We start from the raw sequence: 25,731 nt of genomic DNA on the forward strand, positions 1-25,731 counted from the left end.
CAAGCCCCAGGTCACCTGGTGTAAGAGGGTCCCTTCTTGTCCCCACTTAGGCAAGCCTCATCATTCCATGCTGCTCCAAGACCAGCAAGGGCGCTCTCAGTAACAAGTGTTCTTAGGTAGGCTGGAAGCGAGCAGGCTGACACTACTCCTGTCTGTCCCGTGTGTGTCTGTCCGTGTTGGCACAGCGTCAGCCTTGAGTGAAACCTCCGGTTTCCTGAAGCTCTTTGTTCTCTGCAGAGTCTCTGTGCTAACTCTAGCCATGTGCCAGAAGCAAGAGGGTCAGGGAAGTGAGCTGCTGACCCCCCGGGGGCTGCTGCAGACTTTTGCGGGGGGGGGGGGGTTGCTGAGTGTTGTGCCTGACGGACTCCGGAGCAATGGCTGGTCTGCCATCTGCTTTTTCTTTGAAAGAAAACCATTTTTCTGCCTTTTCTTTTCAATGGTCAGTAGCTATGAGTGGTGCTTCATCTGGACAGGCCTGGACTGAAGCAAGAGAAAATGGGGCTGGCTTCCAGCAGGAAGTAAGCCACTTCAGAATCCTTGAGCCCCCGCCTTGCACCCGTGAGCCCAGCTGAGTTAGGCCTGTCGGCAGTGGACCCTCTCACACGTTGTCCTTTAAAGAAAGATTGAACTAGCTGCAATAGCAACAGTCCGAGGCAAGTACAAGTAGGAGTAAGGAATGAGACCTAAATCAGGGCAATTTGTTTGTTTGCTTAATTCATGGTTCGGTATTTGGACACACTTTGTACCATTTCAGCTCTGTACTCCAGACAAAAACAGTAACTTGAAATCGTGTGTTTAAAGCAATTCTATCATTAAATTATTTACCTAATATTTGAGTATATGATGATTTAAGTACTTTACATGCTAAGAACCAGCCGTCAGGAGTGTTTATGTAGAGTAATATTTCAAGGTAGTGGATTTATTGCAATGAGCACTGTTTTTTGTCGGCAGTATTCCGGATATAAAATATATTCTGCAGTTGTGAAAGTTGGCCTGCTAGCATTATTCCCCCTGTGCCTTGTGCATGTGATGGGACAGGATGCTGTTCTGTTGTTAAAAATAGTTAAGCTTCCTATTACATTTTGGCTAGTTCTATTCCAGGGTAGTTAGTTCTTTTTGACAAAAACAGTATCCTTCCGCTGTATCATGATGGATGATTCTCAAGTTGTTCACGGAAATATTTACCTCAGGTTCTAAGGAGGCATCCTCCATAAATTCTCTTGATACGAGCAAAAGCACAGGAGTGTGGCAATCCTTATGGCCAGGAATTTTGATGCATCTTGGAGGGTTAGGAAAGAGAAACTGTAACTATAATTTTCTTTCAAACAGCAAGTCTTAAAAATTAGGGTTTCCTTCGTTCCTTATCGCCAGCTAAGTATCCCCCCCGCCCCAAGCCTGCAGCCTGGTCTGCCCGCTCTGGCTTAGGCTGCATGCATTTTCACGGGCACAGTACAAGCTGTTCAGCTGCAACACGTGTTTCTGTAACACAAATTACAGGAGTAATAAAGTCCCATCTTTTCCTAAAAAGCCTTTTAGATGGGCTGTTGCACTGGCAGTTGGGACCCTTGGAGGGCTATTTGGAGGGAAAAAGAGCACCTGCATCCAGGCCAGGTCCATAAATAAGGACGATTAAGATACAAGGACGTAAAGGTACTTAGCATCCAGTACCAAAGAGAATAGGATTCCCCGTGGACACAGGACTAACCAGTGTTTATAATGAAAAGATAACCTTTCTTCATAGAGTTTCCTAAATTTAAATGAAGTTGGCTGGGAGCAGGATCGGTGAGGCGAAGGGGGGTGGATTTTAAAATAATCTAGATGATGTCTCTAGGCAGACATTTCTTTAGACTTCACTGTGATGTTACAAAAAAGGATAAAGAATCTACAGTAACATCTGGTTACGTTTACCAAGAGTCTCTTGTCCTCCCCAAGGACTGTAATTGAAGCTTGTAGCACAAGCAGTGGTGGGACTGCTTATATGAACAGTTCTCTGGGTTTAAAACAAGTTTTGGCGCCAATCTGATGTTTGTTAACAAATAGCTTATAAATCAAGTGGAGGAAGAAAATAGAAATGACCTTTCTAATCTGAAATTACAAATGTGAAAGCAGGGAATACTTACCCAAAAATGCATAATAAACCTCACACAGCATTGTGAGGAACCATTTTAAATGTTATTTTGATATGAAAGTTGTTTCCAAGCTCTTACACTCAGTAGTTCTCTCAACCCTGCCATAGCGCCTTCAGAAAATAAAAAAGCACCACTGACATTTTACTTTGTATATATTTAAGGTTTCTCAAAAACATATGTACATACAATGTAAATATAAGTATACCAGCAAGGAAGTAGGTTTAGAAGACATAAATATGTGGCAGGGATCGGGAAGAACATGATTCTGTCCTAGAAAGGGAACTACACTTGATCAGGTATCAGCTACGACTTCATCAAAATATACCTCGACTGCGAACTCTGGACGGTAAATTTTCCATGTTTTTTGTTTATGGGGATTATCCAATTCATTTCTTGGAAGATAAAGCCTTGAAAAGAAGAAACATCGTTTCAAGCACAGAAGGTCAACCAGGTTAGTCTCAGCCCCTCTCCTGATCCCAGTCGGCTTCCCTGGAGCCAAGTCTTCCCCCTCCCCCTTTACTAGCGAACAAAATCTTAATCATCAGTAACAACATGTCACTGATTCTTCTCACGTTGCCTTTTATGGAATTAGTGACATTTGACTTTAATACAACAAATTGCCATATGAAATCAGACTAGATGTGTGTTAAAACCAAGTACTAAAATACCGAGAGGTTCTTCAATGAGAACAGGGCACTTTTGCTAATTGACCGCCTTGTAATGAACAAAACCGCTGTACCTAGTAGTAGGGAAACCTAGGACTCTATAAAAGTGAGGAGAAAAGTGATCTAATGTGTTGCCTCTCCACTGTGAGCATGCCGGTGTAAAGGATGAAACTGGGCCCCTTAGCAAGTACTGCCCTGGAGCAGAAGCACCAAATGAAGCTGTGTCCACCTGTCTCCTGCGGGGACTCTGTTCATGGTGGGAGTCAAGGTTTATTGTTTGGTAAAAATTTTCCATCAAATCCAAAGTTCACTCCATTAAATAGTTATTAGAAGTATGTAGACCAGATGTTCCATTTACTGTTGCCTTACTGGACTTGAAGTATGATGAGAGGTGGTTCAGATTTGAAGAAAAGGCTAGGATTGTATGTCATGGGAACTATGCATTCATGCCACGTACAATCAACTACTTCAAAACATAAGTTTTTAAAAAATATTTTTCCCCTTTTGTATTGGAGGATGGATAGTATGGTGATACCAGTACGTGTCGGCTTCTCAGCATTGAGGAACAAATACTCCTTGCAGTACTAGAGAACTAGAATTCTAGAGAACTTCTAGACTCAGGAATGAATTTCCAGATAGGGAAGAAGTTTCCTTAGAATAGTAATCTTCAGTTAATTACCTTTTTAAAAAAAGGTTTCCTAATTTAGTCACCAGAAAATCATTTTTAAATGGGAGACTATTAATGATTTTTTTTTTTAAAGCGGTCTTCACTGATACTTTGTCTTATAACTTCTTCCTTAGATCTAAGTGTGTCAGTCACCTTTAAACTAGCTGAAGCCTTTCTCGAGGATGCCTGCCTTTTCGGCATAGAATTTGGTGGGCGATCTGTCATCAGTAGATGAATACATATGGAGGACCTGCCATAGGGTAATTCTAATCTGATTAGAATGTGTTTTAACTCATGTGACACAGTCCTATGTCGTGGACTTTGGGGATAACACCTCAGTGGTTCTCAAGAATAGCTCTCTATTTTACATAGCCAGAATAAGAGGAGAAAGGCAGTGAAGAATGGGGGACTTGAGGATTTCTTGGTTTCTATAAATTGAAGGTAGGAATGTCATTCTGCCTTACACAGACCTTGGAGATGGAGCTGTTTCTACTGGATTATATCAGAGCCATACCTGTTATTTTGTATAAAAGATGTATGGAACCAAAAGAAAAATGGGCAGTTGTCATAGTATTTAGGAAGATCCTAAAATTTAAAAAAAAAAAGTTATTTTTTATAGTAAAAATACTACTAAAAACTAATTCCAAAGAGATTAAAATTCCTTCCTTTCTATATTTGTCAAACAGTTGGAGCCATTAAACACCCAACCCTTAACAGTCTATATAACCTTTCACTCATGACACAAAGGAAGAGGCTTTAAGAAAGGGCCATTTCTTTCTCTTGCTGTTTCTATCAAAATGTAAGGAAATGTAGTTTTTTTCTGTATTTATAAACTTAGACAACAGTCCTCTAATCTAGTTTCTATAGTGCTGACCAGAGACCGATGATGCCAGTTTATGTCCAAAGAGATTGTCCATTTCTACAAGGAGCAGCTACGTTGATAATTAACTGTCAGTAATAATATCTATACATGTTGAAAGTGGTTTCATCTCCTAGCCCTTGAAAATCACAAAATTACCAACACTGCCTGGGCCAGGAGTGCCTGTAGCCGTGCTGCTTAGAGACCATGAACTTAGAGTTCAGACTGGTTTCGGTAATCAAAGGGTGACCGTCCGGCATGGGAAACTACCCAGGTCACTTTGCTTCCACACACATACCATTTCCCTATCGAACAGATTGTCCCACAACAGGGAGCAAGCAAGGGGGTGAAAGAGGGCACAGGATACAAGCTTTAAACTGATCAGCATCGTTAGTTGTTGGCCGTTCTGCCTGATGATCTTAATAGAAAAAACTACTGAGGCTTAGAAATTTGTTACATACAGAATAACACTTGTACATTCTGCTCAGTAGAAGTTACTCCTAATGGCAAACGTTCCCATTTTTCATCAGGTAAATATTGGGTTAAAAATACTATTTAAAATGAATTATATATCAATTCAAAGGAAAGTCAAATCTCCCTCATTTTAAAGTACTTTATAAATTACGGGGAGTGATGTGTTTTAAAGATCCAAAACAAAAATGTGATCGCTACTATGGAGTAACATACCTTGGTTTTTTTCTCATTTGAAAATATATGCAATTGTATAGAATTTTTATTATGTTCAGTTAGCCAGCATATAGTACATCATTAGTTTTTGATGCAGTGTTCAACAATTCCTTAGTTGTGTATAACCCCCAGTGCTCACTGTAACACGTGCCCTCCTTAATACCCATCACCTGGCTACCCACCCCCCCAACCCTCAGTTTCCCGGGATCCATAGTCTCTCACGGTTCCTCTCCTTTTCTGATTTGTAAGTTGTATAGAATTTAGAAAAAATAACTGAGCAAAAATCTCTTTACCTATGTTCTTTTAAAAAATTTTGTTATAGACCTGACTTGTTTTTCTCCCCGGCCCTGGCTAGAGGTTGGCATCTATCATATTCCTTGCCGGGATTGTAGCAAAGGAAACCCAAATCAGAATCATTCAAAAGGCCAGACGAGAACATCGGCCTAGGTTGTTTCTTACTCACCGAAGAAGAGAAAAACTGCACTTTCACATCGTCACACACAGGTGGGCAGTTGGATAGATGAATTATTACGCTGTCTGTTTCAACATCATGAAGAATCTGTGAATGGTCACATGGAATTCAGAACTATAACCCTAGCCAATGGGGGAACAACAGTGAAATTCAGTTTGCTTATCGAGGTTTCCTGGGTTTATCAAGTACGCTTGGTCTCCCAGCCCAGTCATTACTCATATAAATAAATGCGAATCATTATTTCTATAAAGTTGCAATACTGTTCACATTTTTAAAAGGCCAACATGTGAGGGGTGCCTGGTTGCTCAGTCAGTTGGGCGTCTGCCTTCAGCTCGGGTCGTGATCCTGGGGTCCTGGGATCGAGCCCCACACTGGGCTCCCTCCTCAGAGAGCCTGCTTCTCCCTCTCCCTTTGCCTGCTGCTCCCCCTCCTTGTACTCTGTCAAATAAATAAATAAATCTTAAAAAAAAAAAAAAGGCCAACATGTTTGGAGGTTATGGTACTGCACTGTTGAAAACCGAAGTATTCAGTTTTCTATTACAATTTAAACATTACTGTTGAATATGTGTCACCTGATTTTCATATGCTGGGACACACTCAAGCTCAGTTTTAAAGCTGGCCTTGACATTCAGAAAGCAATATGTAACTGGTCATGTTTTATCAAAAAGGTTTTGCTGATGGGATCACAGACCTTGTCCATAGCCGACTACTGGATGGAGTGACCAAAGATCGGCCAAGGTTCTGGAATGAAGGACTTTGAAGCTATACTGAGTATTTCTTTGTTACTCATTTACCCTTGTATAATAGCGGCACGCACAATGAGAAGAGTCTGTGCTAGTCCTTGTGCAAAATACAAAAGAAGGGGCAGACTCAGGTGATGCTTCAGGGAGCTATACACGTAAGAAACAATAGAATGTATAAATTACACGTCAAGCTGCATGATGAAGACTGTGTGTGGTTGTGAGCTTTGGGGAGGTTAATGAGAAGCATGGAATAAGAAAGCTTCACAGAGGAGAAGAAACGGAAAGATTTGTATACATGAGAAACAGTGAAAAGAGAATCCTGTGCACAGGGTGGTGTGGGGGAGGGAGAGAAAAGGCCAGAAAACACATGAAACGTAAATGAGAGTGTTGTGTTCCAAGGGTCAGAGGGCACCCAATCTATCTAGAATGGAGTCTGTGGTCAAGTGGCTGATGGAAATAAGCTCAGTTCTCAGGTGTGAAAGGGAAAGATCTTAAAGGTTCAAGAGCCAGGAAATAAGTTGTCGAAGCACGGGGCGGAGGGGCATTTCCTGTGACCAAGTGGCCCGATAGTTACCACTTAAAGCACTTATTTAGTGATTATAGCTCACAAAGCAACTTGATATATATTATCTAATCTAATCCTCACGACACTTGAGAGGTGATCTTTATTTTACAGATTTACTGAGCCAAAGATACTAACTGGCTTTGGCTACGGGCGCACAGTGCGTTCCTCTTTTGCTCTACTTACAGCTTTTCACAGTAGGAGCAGAGAAATACCCGCATGTTGCAGGACTCTCTACACTGTACTGTATGAGGAGAAGGAAGAGGTAGCGAGACCGTTGTAGAAATCCGGGCATGAGCAAATGAGGTGCTGGACTCGGCGGTGGCAATGGGAACAGAAGGGAATGGAGAGAGTGAAGAGAGATTCCCAAGGTATAACCAACAGGAAGGAACTGAGTGACTGGATGTGGGGGCACAGCAGAGAGAGAAAGATACTACTACATTTTAAGGCCTGAGAGAATTCTGGTGTCATTTGCAGAAGCAGAGAAAAAGCTCACCTGACAAATTCCGACTGACAAATGTGGTTACATCGTTGGGGCAGAGACCCCGCACCTGCCCCGTGGTGGGTGCTCGTAAATGTGTAGAGTGGATGGAAGAAAAAAAAATAGTTTAAAGCTGGGGAATGGATGAGCAGAACCAAGAGTAGAGTGTGTGCAGAGAGAACAGGAAGTCAAGGATGAGGTCTGGGTGAGTGTCTTCCGAGGGGCAAGGGGGAAGGAGTGGTGTTGGAGAAGCAATAGAAGAAGAGAGACAAAACCTTGCGAGAGAATTTTGAGGGTTTATACTTTTTAGATGCAGGAAGCTTTCTTCTTGCTTTAGAAAAGGTGGGTAGTCTAAGGCACTGCGTCAACATGTAAGAAAGCAGACTGTCAGGTCCCATTGCTTCGGGCAAAGAGATCTGCCCCCGTCCGACCACTCTTGCGCTCCTTCTCGCAGTGCAGTCCCATAGGACATCTGAGGTAGAATCACTTGGGACATTGCTAACTCTAGAGATGCCTGGGCCCCATTCTGGATTTCCTGAATCATACTTTTGGGGTACAGTCTAGGTATCTGCATCTTTACGAGCTCCTAGGTGATTCACATGCACACTAAAATTTCAGAATCGATGCCCTATTATAAAGTGACCAAGACAATATGGCGAAACATGACCAGATACATGAATTTAAAATTCTGATCGATTCCTGGGAACATGCTTGGCCTGTGTGGAAAAATGAAAGGCCAAGCAACACTCTCAACTGAAAATATATTCTGGAAAATGCCCTGAAAAAACTATTTTGAATAATGCGTTTAATTGATCTCTGACTTGCATCCAAACCCAGGGACACCAGGTTGGATGGTCACCAGAAAACAACAGAGTCTGTCTTTGTGGCGAGTGATGGTCAACATGCTGGTTTAACATTGAGATTTAAAACAAACACCAGAATTTTCAGTTTACATGCTCTTACCTGACAGTTTTTGGAAGCTGAACAGAAAAAGACGATCTTGTGCTGCACTATTATTTGTACTTTTAGGTCACTTCCATTGCCTTTTCCAACACCTGAAGGAAATAAAGTTAGACTCGTTAGAGCAAAGAGCAAAATGTCTCACCGATTAACATTATGGATTAAACAGAAAATTATCCCAGCTAACAGTGTGTCAATATTGAATCACGTTGGTCTTGCTTGGATTCCATCTCCAGAAGACAAAGCTTTGAGCCCAGCTTTGTCTCCTAAAGCACAATTTATAAAGCTGGAGGGGGAAAAAAGACATATAGTTCATCTTCTAAAACTTTGAATTTCATCTCTCCCCTTTCTAGAAAAAAAAAAATCAGGTTGGTGAGTTGCAACCTTTTCTGCTAATGTGTTGCTTGCTTCATTCAGACATCCCATAATGTTTCTAAATAAACAGTCAAATTCCTCTTGCCCTCGTCTAACTCCAGTTCCTAGGGCAGTCTCTAAGAAGATATTGGACAGCTGTAACCAAACATTCCTGTGGCATTCAGGATACATCTACAGACAAATGGTTTCTCGCTCTTTATTCAATTCAAATGACCCCCTTTTAGTAGTTCTTAAAGGGCTGGTTTCTCAAGCCTTCAATTAATTCTTACTGCTTTTCTTTTAACCATAAATGTCATAAACATGCACAGAAGTAAAGATATGGAAATAAATATTCTAACTAAGTCACGTATTAATCATTCTAGATGTTCATATTGTATTTGCATTGTTTTCACTAATACCACATTATTAATTTGTATTGTGTCATCATTTCTTAGGCTTATTTCCCCCAGCCCATTCCAGTTGCAGAACTCCTTTGCACTGATGTCCACCAGAAATCAGTGAAATGTAAATTAATTCAAATACTTATCACATGATAGGAAAGGGCACTGATTTATAAGCTTCATTCCCACACATTTAAAACTTTTAAAATAAAGCGTATTTACACAGTTAAAAAGGTAAAAAAGACGTGAGATGAAGAGTCTGTCTCACCCACTCCCACCTGTTTATTTCTCCAGCTCCAAATGGTATTTTATGCACATATAATCAAATATGATTTTTATGTATGTACACACAAATATGAATACATGTTATTTCCCACTTCTGTTTTACAGAAATTGTTGCGTACCATAGCACTGTCCTGTACCTTGCATTTTTAAAATACGTGTCAAAAATTTTATTTAACTCATTAATTAATAAAAAACCAATAAAATGTTACAGCTGGTTCAAAGTAAACTACAAGCCACTGGGGAAAACAGTATGGAGTTTCCTCATAAAATTAAAGATAGAATTACCATATGGTCCAGTACTTTTGCTACTAAGTATTTACCCAAAGAATATGCAAACCCTAACTTGAAAGGATATATACACCCCTATGTTTTTATTGCAGCAGTATTTACAATAGCCACTGTATGGAGGCAATCCAAGCGCCTGTCTACAGATGAACAGATAAGGAAGATGTAGTAAAGATGTGTGTGTGTGTGTGTGTGTGTGTGTGTGTATATATATACAGTGTATATACACACACACACACACACACACAATGGAATACTGCTTAGCTGTAAAAAAAAAAAAATGAAATCTTGCCATTGGCAACAATGTGGATGGACCTAGAGAATGCTAAGTGAAATAAGTCAGAGAGAGACAACCATATGATTCCACTCATGTGGAATTAAAAAAAAAATGACAAAAAATCAGAGAACATGGGGTGCCTGGGTGGCACAGCGGTTAAGCGTCTGCCTTCGGCTCAGGGCGTGATCCTGGCGTTATGGGATCGAGCCCCACATCAGGCTCCTCTGCTATGAGCCTGCTTCTTCCTCTCCCACTCCCCCTGCTTGTGTCCCCTCTCTCGCTGGCTGTCTCTATCTCTGTCGAATAAATAAATAAAATCTTTAAAATAAAATAAAATACAGAGAACAAACAGGTGGTTGCCAGAAGGGAGGTGGGTGGAGGGATGGGTGAAATAAAGGGGGATAATGAGTAAACTTATTTTTTTTTAAAGATATTTATTTGAGAGAGAGAGAGAGAGAGCACGAGTGAGCACAAGCTGGGGGAGGTGCAGAGGAAGAAGGCTCCCAGAGAGCACAAGTGAGCACAAGCTGGGGGAGGTGCAGAGGAAGAAGGCTCCAGAGAACAAACAGGTGGTTGCCAGAAGGGAGGTGGGTGGAGGGATGGGTGAAATAAAGGGGGATAATGAGTAAACTTATTTTTTTTTAAAGATATTTATTTGAGAGAGAGAGAGCACGAGTGAGCACAAGCTGGGGGAGGTGCAGAGGAAGAAGGCTCCCCACCCAGCAGGGAGCCTGCCTTGGGGCTTGATCCCAGGACTATGGGATCATGACCTGAGCCGAAGGCAGATGCTTAATAGACCGAGCCCCCTAGGTGCCCCATGAGAGTAATCTTGATGAACACTGAGTAATGTATAAAATTATCAAATCATTATATTGTACACCTGAAGCTAATATAAGCTAATGTATGTTAGTTGTACTTCAATTAAAAAAAGTACTGCGCATCTATAGGGGGGTAAAGCTGATGACGTGAGTTTACAGATACAAAATGGCTCAATAATCAGTTGCATTCCACTACACACAACTAATTTGTATTTTTATGTACAAAAATTATTTACAGTATTATTCATTTTCTACAACTTAGAGTTATAAAGAGCTTAAAGATCATGAGAGGTTGAGATAATCCCAGGAGAGTGCACTCGACAAAATACTCATTTCAAAGCCTTTCCTTTCCCCCTTTCTTCTGACCGTCTCCCCATTCCCATTCTGCTTTGATCATAACAATCTCAAAGGAAGATTATTCTTATTCCAAAAGAAGGCTTATGTTTCTAACACTGAGTCAGGAAGAAACAGGAAATCTGAACAGACCAATGACTAGAAATGAAACTGAATCAATCATCAAACAACTTTACCAACAAAGTAAAGCTCAGGGCCAGATGGAATCACAGGTGAATTCTACCAAACATGCAGGGAAGAGTTGATACCTATGCCCTCAAACTATCCCAAAAAATAGAAGGGGAAGGAAAACTTCTAAATATATTCTATAAGGCCAGCATTACCCATACCAAAACCAGACAAAAGTCACTACAAAAAAATATAAAACTACAAGCCAGTATTCCCAGTGAACATAGATATAAAAATTCTCAACAAGATATTAGCAAACTACATTCAGCAATACATTAAAAGGATCATTTTCCACGATCAGCAGTAATTTATTTTGGTGATGCAAGGATGGTTCAATATTTTCAAATCAGTCAACATGGTACACCACATTAGCAAAAGGAGGATAAAGATTATATGCTGGCTGTTTTTTGTGGCTGGGAAGATGGCCGAGTAGGAGAATCTTGAGCTCACCTTGTCCCACAGACACACCAAGGTAACAGCCACATCAGTGCAGCTAACTCTGACAAGGACCCAAAGACTGGCAGAACAGACTTTCCACAGCACAGTGGAGGCCACATCGAAAAGGGTAGGTGAGATGGAGACACAGTTGAGGACCAAACCCTCGGTAAGACTAACCATAAGCAAGAGGGAACCCCGAGCATGAAGAAGCAAGAGGCTCAGACCCCACAGCAGGCACAGGAGACCTGCACTGAGAAGACAAGTCCCCATAACGTTTGGCTTTGAAAACTAGTGGGGCTTAATAGGTTTTTAGGACCAGCAGTCAACTGTGCACACTGAGTATAATTAACCTAAGTGCTATATTAGTTTCAGGTGTACAATATGATTCAACAATTCTATACACTACTCAGTGCTCATCAAGGTCAGTGTACTATTAATCCTCTTATCTGTTTCACCAATCCCCCACCCCACTTCTCCTCTGGCAACCACCAGTCTGTTCTCTGTATTTAAGACTGTAGTTTTTTGTCTTTTTCTTTGTTCTGTTTCTTAAATTACTATATGAATATCATATGGTATTTGTATTTCTGATTGACTTAACGATATACCCTCTAGGTCCATTCATGTCGTTCAAATGGAAAGATTTCATTCTTTTTTATGGCTGAATAATATTCCATTATACATACATGTACATATATATGCCAACTCTTCTTTATCCATTTATCTATTGATGGACACTTGAGTTGCTTCCATATATTGGCTATTGTAAATAATGCTGCAGTAAACATAGGGGTATATATATCTTTCCAAATTAGTGTTTTCATATTCTTTGGGTAAATACCCAGTAGTGGAATTACTGGATCATATGGTAATTCTATTTTTAATTCTGTGAGGAAACTCTAACCTATTGTCCACAGTGCCTGCACCAGTTTGCATTTCCATCAACAATGTACAAGGGTTTCTTTTTCTCCAATTCCTTAACACTTGCTTGTGTTCTTTATTCTAGCTATTCTGATGGTATAAAGTGATAGGTCATTGTGGTTTTGAGCCATATTTCCTTGATGATTAGTGATGTTGATAATCTTCTCATGTGTCTGTTGCCCGTGTATATGTTCTTTTTGGAAAAATGTCTATTCAGGTCTTCTGCCCATTTTTTAATCTGATAGTTTGTTTTTTGGTGTCATGTTATGTATGTTCTTTATATATCTTGGATTAACTCTTTATCAGATGTATCATTTACAAATATCCTCTCCCATTCAGTAGGTTCTCTGTTTGGTTGATTTTCTTCATTGTGCAAAAGCTTTTTATTTTGGTTTAGTCCCAACAGTTTAATTTTGCTTTTGTTTCCCTCACCTTAGGAGATGTGGGAAAATGTTGCTGTGGCTGTGTTAAAGAAATCACAGTGCATGGTCTCTTCTATCAATTTTATGGTTTTAGATCTCACATTTAGGTCTTCAATCTACTCTGAGTTTGTGTATACGGTGTAAGAAAGTGGTCCAGTTTCACTCCTTTGCATGTAGCTGCCCAGTTTTCCCAACACCACTTGTTAAAGAGACTGTATTCTTCCCATTGTATATTCGTGCCTCCTTTGTCATAGTTTAATTGGCTGTAAAAACATGGGTTTATTTGGGGGCTCATTGTTCTGTTCCATTGATGTGTCTTTTTTTGTGTGACAGTACATTGATGTGTCTATTTTTGTTGTTACTACAACTTTGTAGTGTATCTTGAAATCTGGGATTGTGATACCTCCAGCTTTGTTCTTTGTCAAGAGTGCTTTGGCTATCTAGGGTCTTCCGTGGTTCCACACAAATTTTAGGATTATTTGTTGTATTTCTCTGAAAAATATTGTTGGTATTTTGATAGGGATTGCATTAAATCTGTGGACTGCTTTGGGTAGTATGGACATTTTAACAATTTAAAATTTTAACAATGGCATTGTTTTCTTAACTTTCTGCTACTTCATTATTAGTGTATAGAAAGACAACAGATTTCTGCATGTTAATTTTGTGTCCTGTGTCTTTACTGAATTGTCAGTTCTGGATGTTTTTGGTGAGGGTTTTTTTTTTTTAAAGATTTTATTTATTTTAGAGAGAGAGCATGAGCAGGGGGGCAGGGCGGGGAGGGAGAGGGTAAGGGTAAGGGAGAGAATCCCAAGCAGACTCACACTGAGTGCAGAGCCCAACTCGGTGCTCGATCCCACAACCCTGAGATCATGACCTGAGCCAAAACCAAGAGTTGGACGCTTAACTAACTGGACCACCCAGGCGCCCCAGTGAAGGGTTTTCTATATATTGAATCATGGCATCTGCCAATAATGACAGTTTTACTTTTTCCTTACCAATCTGAATGCCTTTTATTTCTTCTTCTTGTCTGACTGCTGTGGCCAGGACTTCCAGTACTATGTTGAATAAAAGTAGTGAGAGTGGTGGTGCCTGGGTGGCACAGCGGTTAAGCGTCTGCCTTCAGCTCAGGGCATGATCCCAGCGTTATGGGATCGAGCCCCACATCAGGCTCCTCTGCTATGAGCCTGCTTCTTCCTCTCCCACTCCCCCTGCTTGTGTTCCTTCTCTCGCTGGCTGTCTCTATCTCTGTCGAATAAATAAATAAAATCTTTAAAAATAAAAGTAGTGAGAGTGGACATCCTTGTCTTGTTCCTGATCTTAGAGAAAAACCTCTCAGTTTTTCACCATTGAGGATGATGTTAGCCGTGAGTTTTTTATGTATGGCATTTATTATGTTGAGGTATGTTCCCCCTAACCCTCCTTTTTGAGAATTTTTATCATGAATGGATGTTGTACTTTGTCAAAGGCTTTTTCTGCATCTATTGAAATGGTCATATGGTTTTTATGCTTTCTTGTGATCTATCATGTTGATTGATTTGAAGATACTGAGCCACACTTGCCATTCTTGGCATAAATTCTATTGGATCATGGTGAATTTTTTTAAAACATATTGTTGGATTCAATTTGCTAATATTTTTTGAGGATTTTTACGTCTATGTTCATCAGAGATATTGGCCTGTAGATTTCTTTTTTGGTAGTGTCTCTCTTTTTTTTTTTTTTTTAAAGATTTTATTTATCTATTAGCGTGTGCATGAGAGTGAGGGGAGGGGCAAAGGGAGAGGGAGAGGCAAGCTCCCTGCTGAGCAGGGAACCCGACGCAGGGCTTGATCCCAGGACCCCAGGATCATGACCTGAGCCAAAGGCAGACACGTAACCGACTGAGCCCCCCAGGCGCCCCATATTTTGTTAGTATCTTATCTCATTTTGGTATCAAGAAAATGCTGGCATCTTAAAGATTTTGAAAGCTTTCCCTCCTCTTCTATTTTTTGGAACAGTTTGAGAACAGGTACTAACTCTTCTTTAACTGTTTGGTAGATTCACCTGTGACGCCGTCTGGCCCTGGACTTCGGTTTGTTGGGAGTTTTTTGATTACTGACTCAATTCCATTGCTACTAATTGGTCTGTTCAAATTTTCTATTTCTTCCTGATTCCATTTTGGAAGACTATATGTTCTAAAACATCAGCCTTAGCAACATTTTTCTAGTTATGTCTCCTCCGGTATGGGAAATGAAAGGAACAATAAGCCATTGGGACTACTCCACATTAAGCTTTTGCACAGTGAAGGAAACCACCAAAAAGTTGAAAAGGCAACCTCCTGAATAGAAGATATTTTCAAATGATATATCTGATAAGGAGTTAATATCCAAAATATATAAAGAACTTATAAAACTTAACACCAAAAAACAATCCAATTTAAAGGTGGGCATAGGACCTGAATATTCTCCAAAGAGGACATACAGATGGCTGACACGTGAAAAGATGCTCAGCATCTTTCATCATGAGAGGAATGCAAATCAAAACCACAGTAATATATCGCTTGATACCTGCCCGGATGGCGAAAATCAAAAAGACAAGAAATAACAAGTGCTGGCAAGGATGTGGAGAATGAGGAACCCTTGTGCATTATTGGTTGGAATGTAAATTGCTGCAGCCACTGTGGAAAACAGTATTGAGGTTCCTTAAGAAATGAAAAATAGAAATACCATATGATCCAGTAATTGCACTACTGGCTATTTACCCAAAGAGGACAAAAACAGTAATTTGAAAAGACATCTGCTCCTCTACATTTATTACTGCATTATTTACAATAGCCAAGACATGGAAGCTACTCGAGTGTGCACTGAGAGATGAATAAAGAGGTGGTATCTAAATACACACACACAATGGAATAGTACCCATAAGAAGGATGAGATTCTGCCATTTGTGACAACATGGATGGACCTACAGAGGTATTATGCTAAGTGAAATAAGCCAGACTAAAAAGGACAAATACCATATGGTTTTGCTTATATGTGGAATCTAAAAAATAAAACAAATGAACAAACAAAAAGTAGAACCAGACCTGTAAATACAGAGAACAAACTGATGGTTGCCAGAGGGAAGGCAGCTGGGGAGATGCACAAAATAGGTGAAGAAATGAAATGGGTAAGTCATGGGGATAAAAGGTACAGCATGGGAAATACGGTGAGTGAAACTGTAATATTGTATGGTGATGGATGGGAGCTACACTTGTGTAACATAACGTATAGACTTGTCCAATCACTAGGTTATATATCTAAAGTGAATGTAGCATTTTGTGTCAAGTATACGTCAATAAAGAAAAAGTTTATAAAAATAAGGGGAAGACAACATGTAGAAGTCCAAGAATCGTTACCATAAAAGAGTGACAACAACAACAACAACAAATGAAGAAGAAAGCCATTGTTGCTGGAGCTGATTTATGGACAGAGAGGTGGGGAATAAAGTCAGAGAAGTGGATGATGAGGGGTGGACAGGGTGTGGGGAGATGTGCCAGAGACATTCTAGTTCAAGTCAACAGAGATTTACTGAGCTCCAACTATGTGTCATGATCTGGGAGATTCAAAGATGAATGAATAATGGTCTCTGTCCTCATGCCATTTGCAATATACAGTACATCACCTGACATAGACTAAGTAAATACAGTGTTATAAATACAGAGGTATAAATACACCTCAATGTAAGCAAATGAGTGGTCACTGGTTGAATTCTCCCAAAAGTGGACCCTGAGCCAATCCTTCGGGTGCTAGTGATTTATAAAGGAAGTGCTCCTAGGAGGAGTCCATTCATAAGAGCCAAGGAAGGGTGGGTTTAGTAGATTCAGCTTGGTCCATGGTGGATTCTTTAGTGTAAGTTATACTGCGGAGTTTGCCATACTTTGAAGCAATGGAGTTGAGTTTTTGTATGGCTGCTACTCATTGCCTATGGGCTGCTCAACAGGGTGGTGTTACTCTCAGGGATTTTTGGTTCCATATAAGTGAGTTGGCTCCAGTAGTAATTCTCCAAAGATTATAGCAAAGAGGGGTAGAGGCTGGGGGGTGGGAGCACAGAGCTGGTGGAAGGGATCTAAGGGGATCTTGATGGGGCACCAAGAGTCTCCAACCCCAAAGGCTAACAGGACTTCTTAGCCTAGAGGGTACAGCTTGATGGACAAGCTAATGAGGGGATAAGAGGATAATAAGTAAAATTTAAAAAAAATAAGAAAAAGGCTGGTGTCATTAGCTTTGGCCTGATTATTTACATGGGTGCAGAAAGAATGGTAACTTACCATGCAGCCCTTCTTCAGTTGGCTCTGCAAGCCTGGACCCACATGGTAAGATTACAACACTGTCTGGAAGTCTTCAGGAGGAATCTCAAACTGGCCTTTTATCATCTATTTTAGGTTAGCCCGAGACTAGCAAACCAAACCCATGGAAGTCTCTCCCAGTTTTCCCTTGCAGTATTCATACATTTGGGTTAGCTCCTGTTCTCCACATCAGCACCTTACCGTTGTAACTAAACAATATTTCTCCAGAGTTTATATAAAATTTAAAATATTAACAGAGAAGTCACAGTCTTAGGATATAACAACAGCCTGAGAAACATACGAAATTCTAGAACTTATTAAAAACATTTTTAAGCTTAGAATTTAGAGAAACAATTCCCATTCTCACTACTCATGTTAGAAATATATTAAAACTCCGTTGAACTAAATGCCCATTTGCCTGTCTGGAACAGTTTAGTACTCACAGGGGTTGGTCCCATTGTTAACAAAGAGGAAATTCAGCAGAGTATACACTCAGATACAATACTGGCTCTCATGCCCCTGAGTTGGTTTTATGGTTGAGTTTATATTTCTCGGTAGGAAAAACTGCTCCAATGGCTGGCTGTGTTGTTTTTCCTGTTATAGAATAAAGGGGTCTACTCTTTTTGCAGGACCCCAATGAATGTGGAAAAGGAACAGGGCAAAACATTGCTGTCCCCTACCTTCTGACACCTGTTGGACAAGCCTGGCTCTGCCCTGGGGAGGCGTGATAGCAGCCAGAATTCTGAGTGAGGTCAGCCATTAGGACCCATGACAACCCTGTCCCTCCTAATTCACACACAGCCCGTGAAACCGTCATAATGGACTGCCTAGAGGACTTTGCAGTGTGCAAAGCCTTTTCACAAACAGTTGCTCATTTATATCCACAGGCAGCCTTCTGCCAGTCTGCCTGCACAATACTTGTTTGGAAACCTAGACCAAAATTTCCCACAGAAACAATGCTACTGGGTTGACATTCGTTTTTCACAAGCCAGAAACCTATGCGATCTGTTTGTGGTAATCCGTTAAAATTCCTCACCACCACCTCTGTGTGGGGGCGGGGGGAAGAAAGGATATAGAAATAATTTGAAAAAAGCATTTCATACTTTAACTGTAATTTTTGACTATGCAGTTTTGGATTCTTTTATTTCTGACTAATTGGATCGAATGTTAAAAAAAATATATCTAGATCTTATTTTGTGTGACTCCCCAGAAAGCTAAAAATACTAGGCTGTCTGGATGGATACCAACGCCCTGGCACCATACCACCCATGAGAGACCCGGCACCTCCTCATGGTCCACAGTCTGACTTCGGGGAGTCAGAGCATCGCTCCCTGCTGCGCCTCTGGCAGTGAGAGTGGGGCCCCACCCCATCCCCATTGAGGTGGCCCTGTTCTGCAGCTGCCCCTGTGAGCTGTGCAGGAAGCAAGGTGGGTGATGGAGAATTAGAGACTTGAGGACAGTTCCCTCCCTCCTCCTCTTCCCCTCCCCTTCCTCTTCCTTCCTCAAGTCCCAGAGATGGATGATCTGACTGATTTTCCTGCCTCCCCAGGTGATGGTGGATCCCGGTCTCTCTCCTGACCTTCTTGAAGCGGGTGAACAGTCAGCTCTTTCGAAGTTTATATGGACTCTTACTCCTGGTAATAACTAATAAGAGCTAGAAGGCTGAAAGACGCCCCCTAGAGAGTCCAGGTTTCTCCCAACCCCCTTTCTGTGTTTATGTAGATTCTGGTAGGGATGACTGGGTGGTGCTCCCTAGGAAGCTTCTCTTCCCCCTCAGCTGGGCAGGGCCCAGTGTCTGTGTGCCCAACACTGTGGTCAGCTCTTTATCTATCTATCTATCTACCCATCTATCCATCCATCCATCCATCTATCTACCCATCTATTATCTATCTACCCATCCATCCACCCACCCATCCACCTATCTATCCATCTATCTATTATCTATCTATCCATCCATCTATCTACCCATCTATCTATTATCTATCTATCCATCCATCCATCTATCCATCTATCTACCCATCTATTATCTATCTATCCATCCATCTATCTACCCATCTATCTATTATCTATCTATCTATCCATCCATCCACCCATCCACCTATCTATCCATCTATCTATTATCTATCTATCCATCCATCTATCTACCCATCTATCTATTATCTATCTATCCATCCATCTACCCATCTATCTATTATCTATCCATCCATCCATCTACCCATCTATTATCTATCCATCCATCCACCCACCCACCTATCTATCCATCTATCTATTATCTATCTATCCATCTATCCATCTATCTACCCATCTATCTATTATCTATCTATCTATCATCTATCTATCTATCTCATTCCTCTCCTTCTTAGGGTCAGAGAAACACTAGCATAGGGGCTAGCCCAGAGCAGCACTTGGTGGTTATTGATAAAGAATTTCTGGCAACAAAATTCATTTGCTGTTCGGGGATTTAAGACATCTTTGTGTATTTAAGACATATTAAGACATCTTGAGAGGCTAGGGGTAAGGGGATTAAAGGTGGAGGAGGGAGGGGAGAGGGAGAGACCAGAGTGATGAGAGGGAAAAAAGGGATTTCTGAAAGGAGCACTTGAGAAAATGATACAGGGGTGCCAAGATGAACCCCAAACTAGAGGTGGACTTGAGGAAGAGGTGGTCTCCAGGGCTCATGAGCCCTTCCTCTCTTCTCCATCAGAGGTCCTATTCTGAAAACCCCACCCTGGGCTGAGGCCAAGGCAGCAGTGAGAATAGGAGAAAAGAGAAGGGGATGGAGCCCCCCAGAATGGTGAGAGAGGACATCTAAGGGTGGTTGGGCTCTTCTGGGGAGAGGGGCTCATATGTGAGGATGCACAAAAGGACAGCCATGAGTTGGGACTGTCGGTACAGACAGTTAGGAGCAACCGTCCCACGCCGGAAGAGTCGGAACATTGCCCTCCTGCCCAATTCTCCAATTACACATAAAGCACTTACCATGAATGGAATAAATGACGATTTTTTTTATCTTAAGCGTTTTCCTTGGAGGGAGACTCATGTTGTAGATATTTTTCACATCTGCAAAATATCCAACATATCTATTCTGCAAAACAACAGAAGCCTCAATTTAAGTGGAGATGAAAAGTCTACACTCAGCATTCCTGATTTTTTTTTTACATAGAATTTAAGGAGAATCATTAATTAAAGAAACATTTCTCGAGCACCATTATATAACCCAGCATGTTTATTTTTGCTGCCTCGTGACTGACTATCTCCCTTAGAAGAAAGATACTGAACTCAGGGCTGTGGGAAAGGAACAAGAAGGGAACCGGTGTTGTTTACAGGCTACTTGTGATTGAGAGGGCACCTACCAGAACCAGCAGGAAAAGCTACAACATTACACCAAGATGTAGTTAGTGCGACTGTGGAAAAGCTCAGTCTGGGGGGAGCCTTAGCTGTGACTGGGTTAAAGGGAGATTTGTGGTTCCACAGAGAGTAGCTTCCGAGTCATGAAAGGGCTCAAGGAGACCTCCACACACCACGAGGTAGATACATATGCTCTTATCCCTGCAGCCAGCTCTAATTCTACTTTCGCGAGGAAGCCCTGGATTCTCTTAGCCTAGTCCTTCTCTTGTGGCAAACTGCTCACAAGGGCTCTCCTTGACTTAAGATATTTTTTTTAATTTTAGGTAATCTCTACACCCACATGGGGCTTGAACTTATAACCCTGAGATCGAGAGTCTCACGTTCTACCAACTGAGCCAGCCAGGCGCCCCTCCCCTTGACTCTTCAGGAAGTGGAAGTGTTCTGGGGGCGCCTGGGTGACGTAGTTGGTTAAGCATCTGACTCTTGGTCTTGGCTTAGGTTGTGATCTCAGGGTCATGAGATCGAAGGGTGCTTAGGACAGGGAGTCTGCTTAAGACTCTCTCTCCTTCTCCCTCTGCCCCTCCCCCCTCCCCCTGCCTGTGCGCACACTCTCTCTCTCTCAAATAATAAATCTTTAAAAAAAAAAAAGTACAAGAGTTCTGGTGCTGAATCAACTGGACTTCAAAATTCAAAGATTTTTTTTCCCCACCCAGTGGGAAGTGTTAATAAAATTAACTGCCATACTTACCATTGGAAAGGGCCAGGCAAAAGAAAGGCTCATGCAAATTCTTAACTTGGGGATGGATGAAATATAGTCCACAGAACGGGCCGCAAAGCACAGTCAAAATATGACGGTATCTGTGATCTACCACCCTTGTGTTGTTAGCCCAGTGAATTGGAAGAGAGTCCACTGTAGCCTATGGCGTGCCAGTTCTGGGCTGAAGTTAGAGAAACTGCAGGGTGCAGAAGTTGCGGGGGGGAGGGCGGGTGTACAGGGAGAGTCTGTGAAGGAGTTCCAGCTAACAGCCCCTCGGCTCTTGGTACCAGATTCTTTACTTTCCACCAAAGGCTTGTTACCCACCAGGGCCCTCAAGCTGCTTCTGCCCCCACTCTTCCTTCTCCTACAGCCTCAAACAACAAGGTTTTGGAACAGGAGTTAGTACAACGAACATGTGTCCCTACCCACAAAGGGAATGCTGTGTGAGACACTTTGGGAAGCAAATGGTGCTAAGATGAGTAAGACATGGGCCTTGGTTTCAAGAGGGGTAGAGAAGTCACTCCTTCAAACAGCCAGAGAATCATAAGAAGTAACTTAGCCACCGCCCCCCCCCCCGCAAAAATACAAAGGTCTGGAAGAACTGAAAAAGCGAGAGACTATGCTCGAAGGGAAAGTGGCTCCTGGAAAGGGGCCTCCCCGAGCAGCAGCACGTGGATATAAAGTGTGGAGAGGGTGGGAAACCATGAATGGTCCAAAGGTGGTGGTGTGTGGGACGTGTGAGGCCCACAGTGCAAGAAATGGTTGGAAAAATCACATCGTAGAAGACCTTGAGGGCCACCGGCCGTCAGAAACCAGCACGGGTCTTGAGCGTGGGAATGATCTCCCTGAGTCCAGCTAGGCTTCAGTAAGTTCGTTTATGACTTTTAGCCTATGGCCTTTGACTTTTTTTTCCTCCTTTTTTGCTTGGGGGTGGCAGAAGAGTATCAGTGGATAAGGCTTCGTTCTTTTGCCCCAAACGAAACGTCTTGAATCAGCGATTATGATGTGCTGCTAACAAAGGCCAAGGCTATCTATCTGGCTCCCAGCACTTAACTCCAAACTTCCATTCACAGCCACATCCACGTCTACTTAAGGGTTCCTAACCAGCTCTCACTTCAGCTTGAGGAGCGATATGGAAAAGGCGATGAAGAGAAGCCGTGCACAGAATGGAAATGATGGGCTTCAGAGTCTGACAGAGCTGGATTCGAGTTCTTCGTTCCACAAGGTAGTTTCCCTGAAGCTCAGTTTCCCAATCTGTAAAATGGGAACCATAATGGTGCCCACTCAGAGTTTTCGAGAATATTAAATGAGATAATGAATATAATACCCCTAGCATGGCTTTACATCAAAGTCTAGAATGTTGTAAACTCTATAAGAAAAATACTCCGGTTTCTGCAATAAACAGATTATAAGGAATAAAAGAGAGAAGTGGGAAACCTATCAACTAAAAGAGACTGAAGCGATCTAGCAACCCAATGAAATATGTGGCCCTTGTTTGGATCCTGATTGAAACAAACTAAATTTTAGAAACATTTAAGGTAATTATGGAAATTGGATATTATTAAGGTATCATTAAGGTATAATATTTTTATTTTTATTTATTTTTATTTTTTAAAGATTTATTTGTTTGTTTTAGCAGGGAGGGGCAGGAGGAGAGAGAGAGAGAGAATCTCAAGCAGACTCCTCATTGAATGCAGAGCCCACTGTAGGGCTTGATCTCATGACTCTGAGATTATGATACTGAGCTGAAATCAAGAGTTGGACGCTTAACCAACTGAGCCACCCAGTTGCCCCTTAAGATATAATATTTTTAGATACGATCCTTTCTCCCCCCCGAGAGTCTATGTGAGATGTCACACTAAAATACTTGTGAGATAAAATGATCTGACAGCTGGGATTTCCTCCACAGTAGTTCAGGTTCCATGGAGAAGGGGTGTATGTGTGAGGGAAGTGGGAGGGAATGAATGAAACATGATAAAATGATGGCTGAAGTGGCGTGAGGACTATAAGGGGACTTATAGGATTGTCTCAACTTTTTATGTTTGAAATTATTCATCATAAAACTTTTTTAAAAAGGATAAAATAGGGCAACTGCATATGTTTCACATGGATTTTCTGACCATTAAATGAGATAATAAGTGTCAAAGTACGATAGCGTCTGGAATAGAATAGGTTTTTGAAAGATGTTAATTTCCCCTTTTTCTTTCAAAATACAGCAGCTCCTTCCTGTCTCTCCATCTCTCTCTCTCTCTCTCTCTCTCTCTCTCTCTCTCACACACACACACACACACACACACACACAAGTGATGTTCTGCAAGAGGTCAGTTGCCCTAGTAGGGGTTTGTGAAAGACTCTGTTCCTCTCAGAGGGAAATCAAAGGCTAGTGACTTTCCATAATCTTTGAGTCTGGAATCTTAGAAATGAGACCTTCCTACTTTGGGAAGGGAACCAATTCTTGAACTCTAAGCTCTCGTGCCCTGGGAGGGATCAGGGCCTGTCACGGGCACTGAGAGGAGCTGCCTGACCACCAGAGGGAGAGAGTCCAAAATGAAACCAGAGAATAGGTGCCGAACTCTCCGAAGAACGCTATTTTAAGAAAGACAGCTTACCTGAGAAGGAGTTTCAACTCCCTGAAATTTAGTGCTGGTGCTTTTATCTGTCCGCCGTTCTCCAAAATAATAAAGGCTCTCCTACAGAAAAGGGGGCAATGCAATCATGGTTCATCTGCTCTTCTCCTGTGTCAGGCATTCTTAACATTTCTAAGGGCCCATTATTTCCTTAAGTCAGCAGTCTTTGGGCAGAGGCTGCTCAAATTAAAGTCAACAACAACAGTCGTATCAAGGCTTTTTACCCAAACACACATACTCACACACAACTGAAACCAAAGTTTCACAAAACAATACTTACCTTTCGATATTTTCTATTCTAATCGAGTCCATTTTATATTAAAAAATGCTCGTCGCAACCCAGTAAGTTGACTTTATGACTCACTGATAGATTGGACCCAGTTTGAAAAACTACTATCGGAGACCATCCATTTTCCTAACCTGTGTGTCTCAAATTAGGAACAGAGCAGACGGTGGCGTCAGAGGGTGGGGCTCTGTAGACAGCCAGAAGCTTCTCTTCTCGGACTGCAGGCCAAGTGGGGAGCAGAGCTCCTGGGCACGTCTGTCCAGTGGGAGCTTCTCAGCACGATCATGGCAGAAATGAGACTGAGAACCCCGCTTTAAGAACTGGAAATAGCCCACCCTGTGTCTGCAGAAATGTTCAGAGGACACAGACTCCAACAGACCCCACAGACTATGAGAGGTTAATAACATCTGGGAGAGACTTTGTTCTGCATTGGGAAGTGTACCTTTTATCTACCTAGTGCTTCTAAGGATGTCGGAGGTCCTTTGGAGAACTTACCAATCCAGCCTTGATATTATTCTTGTGAGGAAGGAGACAGTCCCCTAACTGGGGGCCTGAGAGTGGGGCTGGGATGAAGTGAGGTGAAACAAGCATTAGGACTGTCGAGTTGTTCTGCACTTGGACAGATTGACCTTACCCACTTTAATCCTGTCCCTATTAGGCCCTATCTTTATTTAAAATGTTGGTATTACTGTAGACATCATGGATTTTTTTGCATTAATTTTGATTTAAAAAAATACTGTGCTATGTTATTTCTCTTAATTACTGAAAATTGTGGCATTCCCTTAAATTTTGTGCCTGAGGTGAGTGTCTCATGGACCTCACCCTAGCCCTGGCCCGAGTAAGAGGCACCTAGGTCAGTTACTAACCAGTGCAATTAACAAGGAAATATGGTATAATAACTAGAATTTAAATAAAATTTTGGAAAAAAACAAGGACGTGTCAAAACCAGGCTAATAAGAGCATCACTAATTACAACTTCATTAAGTATCACGACTCAAAGAATCATCTTAACATCCTACCAGTGAGGTTTCAGAACTATCAAAATCAATCAGCAAAGATCATCTGTAGTAACATCTTTCATACCTCTGCAGTTACAAATATTTCACTGGCAATAAGGTAGGCACAAATCATAGTTCCAGTTCTTCCTGGAAAAGAAAAGAAGTCAGTCCATGAACCATCGTTCATGGCAGTACTTGGTATAAAAATGCTGTCAGAAACATGCAAAGAGCTCATTTTGGATCGATTTTCTTTCACTCTGAAAGTCTTGTTCAAAAGATTTCAATTCAGGCATAGTCAAAGCTGTTTCACGGCTCTGAGGTTGTACCTGGAATTCTGTCCTGGGTGACGGAGGCACGTGTGCACATGTAGATTGTTCCCGAATCACTACTGCTGGGGGCTGCAGTAATGGGCAGAGGCAGTGAGGTCTACTCCGGGACTCTAGAGCTAAAGAGGTACTTACCAATTA

General features: G+C 41.6%; 1 protein-coding gene and 1 long non-coding RNA gene across 2 annotated transcripts in view; one reads left to right on the plus strand and one right to left on the minus strand.

The window, feature by feature from the left end:
- Positions 1–681: 681 nt before the first annotated feature.
- Positions 682–25,731, minus strand: part of LOC103677640 (phosphatidylinositol 3,4,5-trisphosphate 3-phosphatase TPTE2-like) — a 149,853-nt gene continuing 124,803 nt past the window's right edge. The window contains exons 13-19 of the mRNA XM_008706900.2: positions 25,350–25,411; positions 23,963–24,043; positions 20,228–20,333; positions 8,229–8,320; positions 5,471–5,566; positions 3,976–4,046; positions 682–2,536 (exon numbers count right to left, since the gene is read on the minus strand). Coding sequence (XP_008705122.2) covers positions 2,422–2,536; positions 3,976–4,046; positions 5,471–5,566; positions 8,229–8,320; positions 20,228–20,333; positions 23,963–24,043; positions 25,350–25,411 — 623 coding nt within the window. The 3' untranslated portion in view covers positions 682–2,421. The remainder of the gene's footprint in view (positions 2,537–3,975; positions 4,047–5,470; positions 5,567–8,228; positions 8,321–20,227; positions 20,334–23,962; positions 24,044–25,349; positions 25,412–25,731) is intronic.
- On the plus strand, positions 17,892–19,126 carry LOC103677639. Its single transcript, XR_572485.2, has 3 exons — positions 17,892–17,999; positions 18,459–18,675; positions 18,798–19,126. It is a non-coding gene; the product is annotated as an uncharacterized LOC103677639 (long non-coding RNA).

The sequence above is a fragment of the Ursus maritimus genome, unplaced genomic scaffold (genome assembly GCF_017311325.1).
Source record: "Ursus maritimus isolate PB19 unplaced genomic scaffold, ASM1731132v1 scaffold_10, whole genome shotgun sequence".
Classification (NCBI taxonomy): domain Eukaryota; kingdom Metazoa; phylum Chordata; class Mammalia; order Carnivora; family Ursidae; genus Ursus; species Ursus maritimus.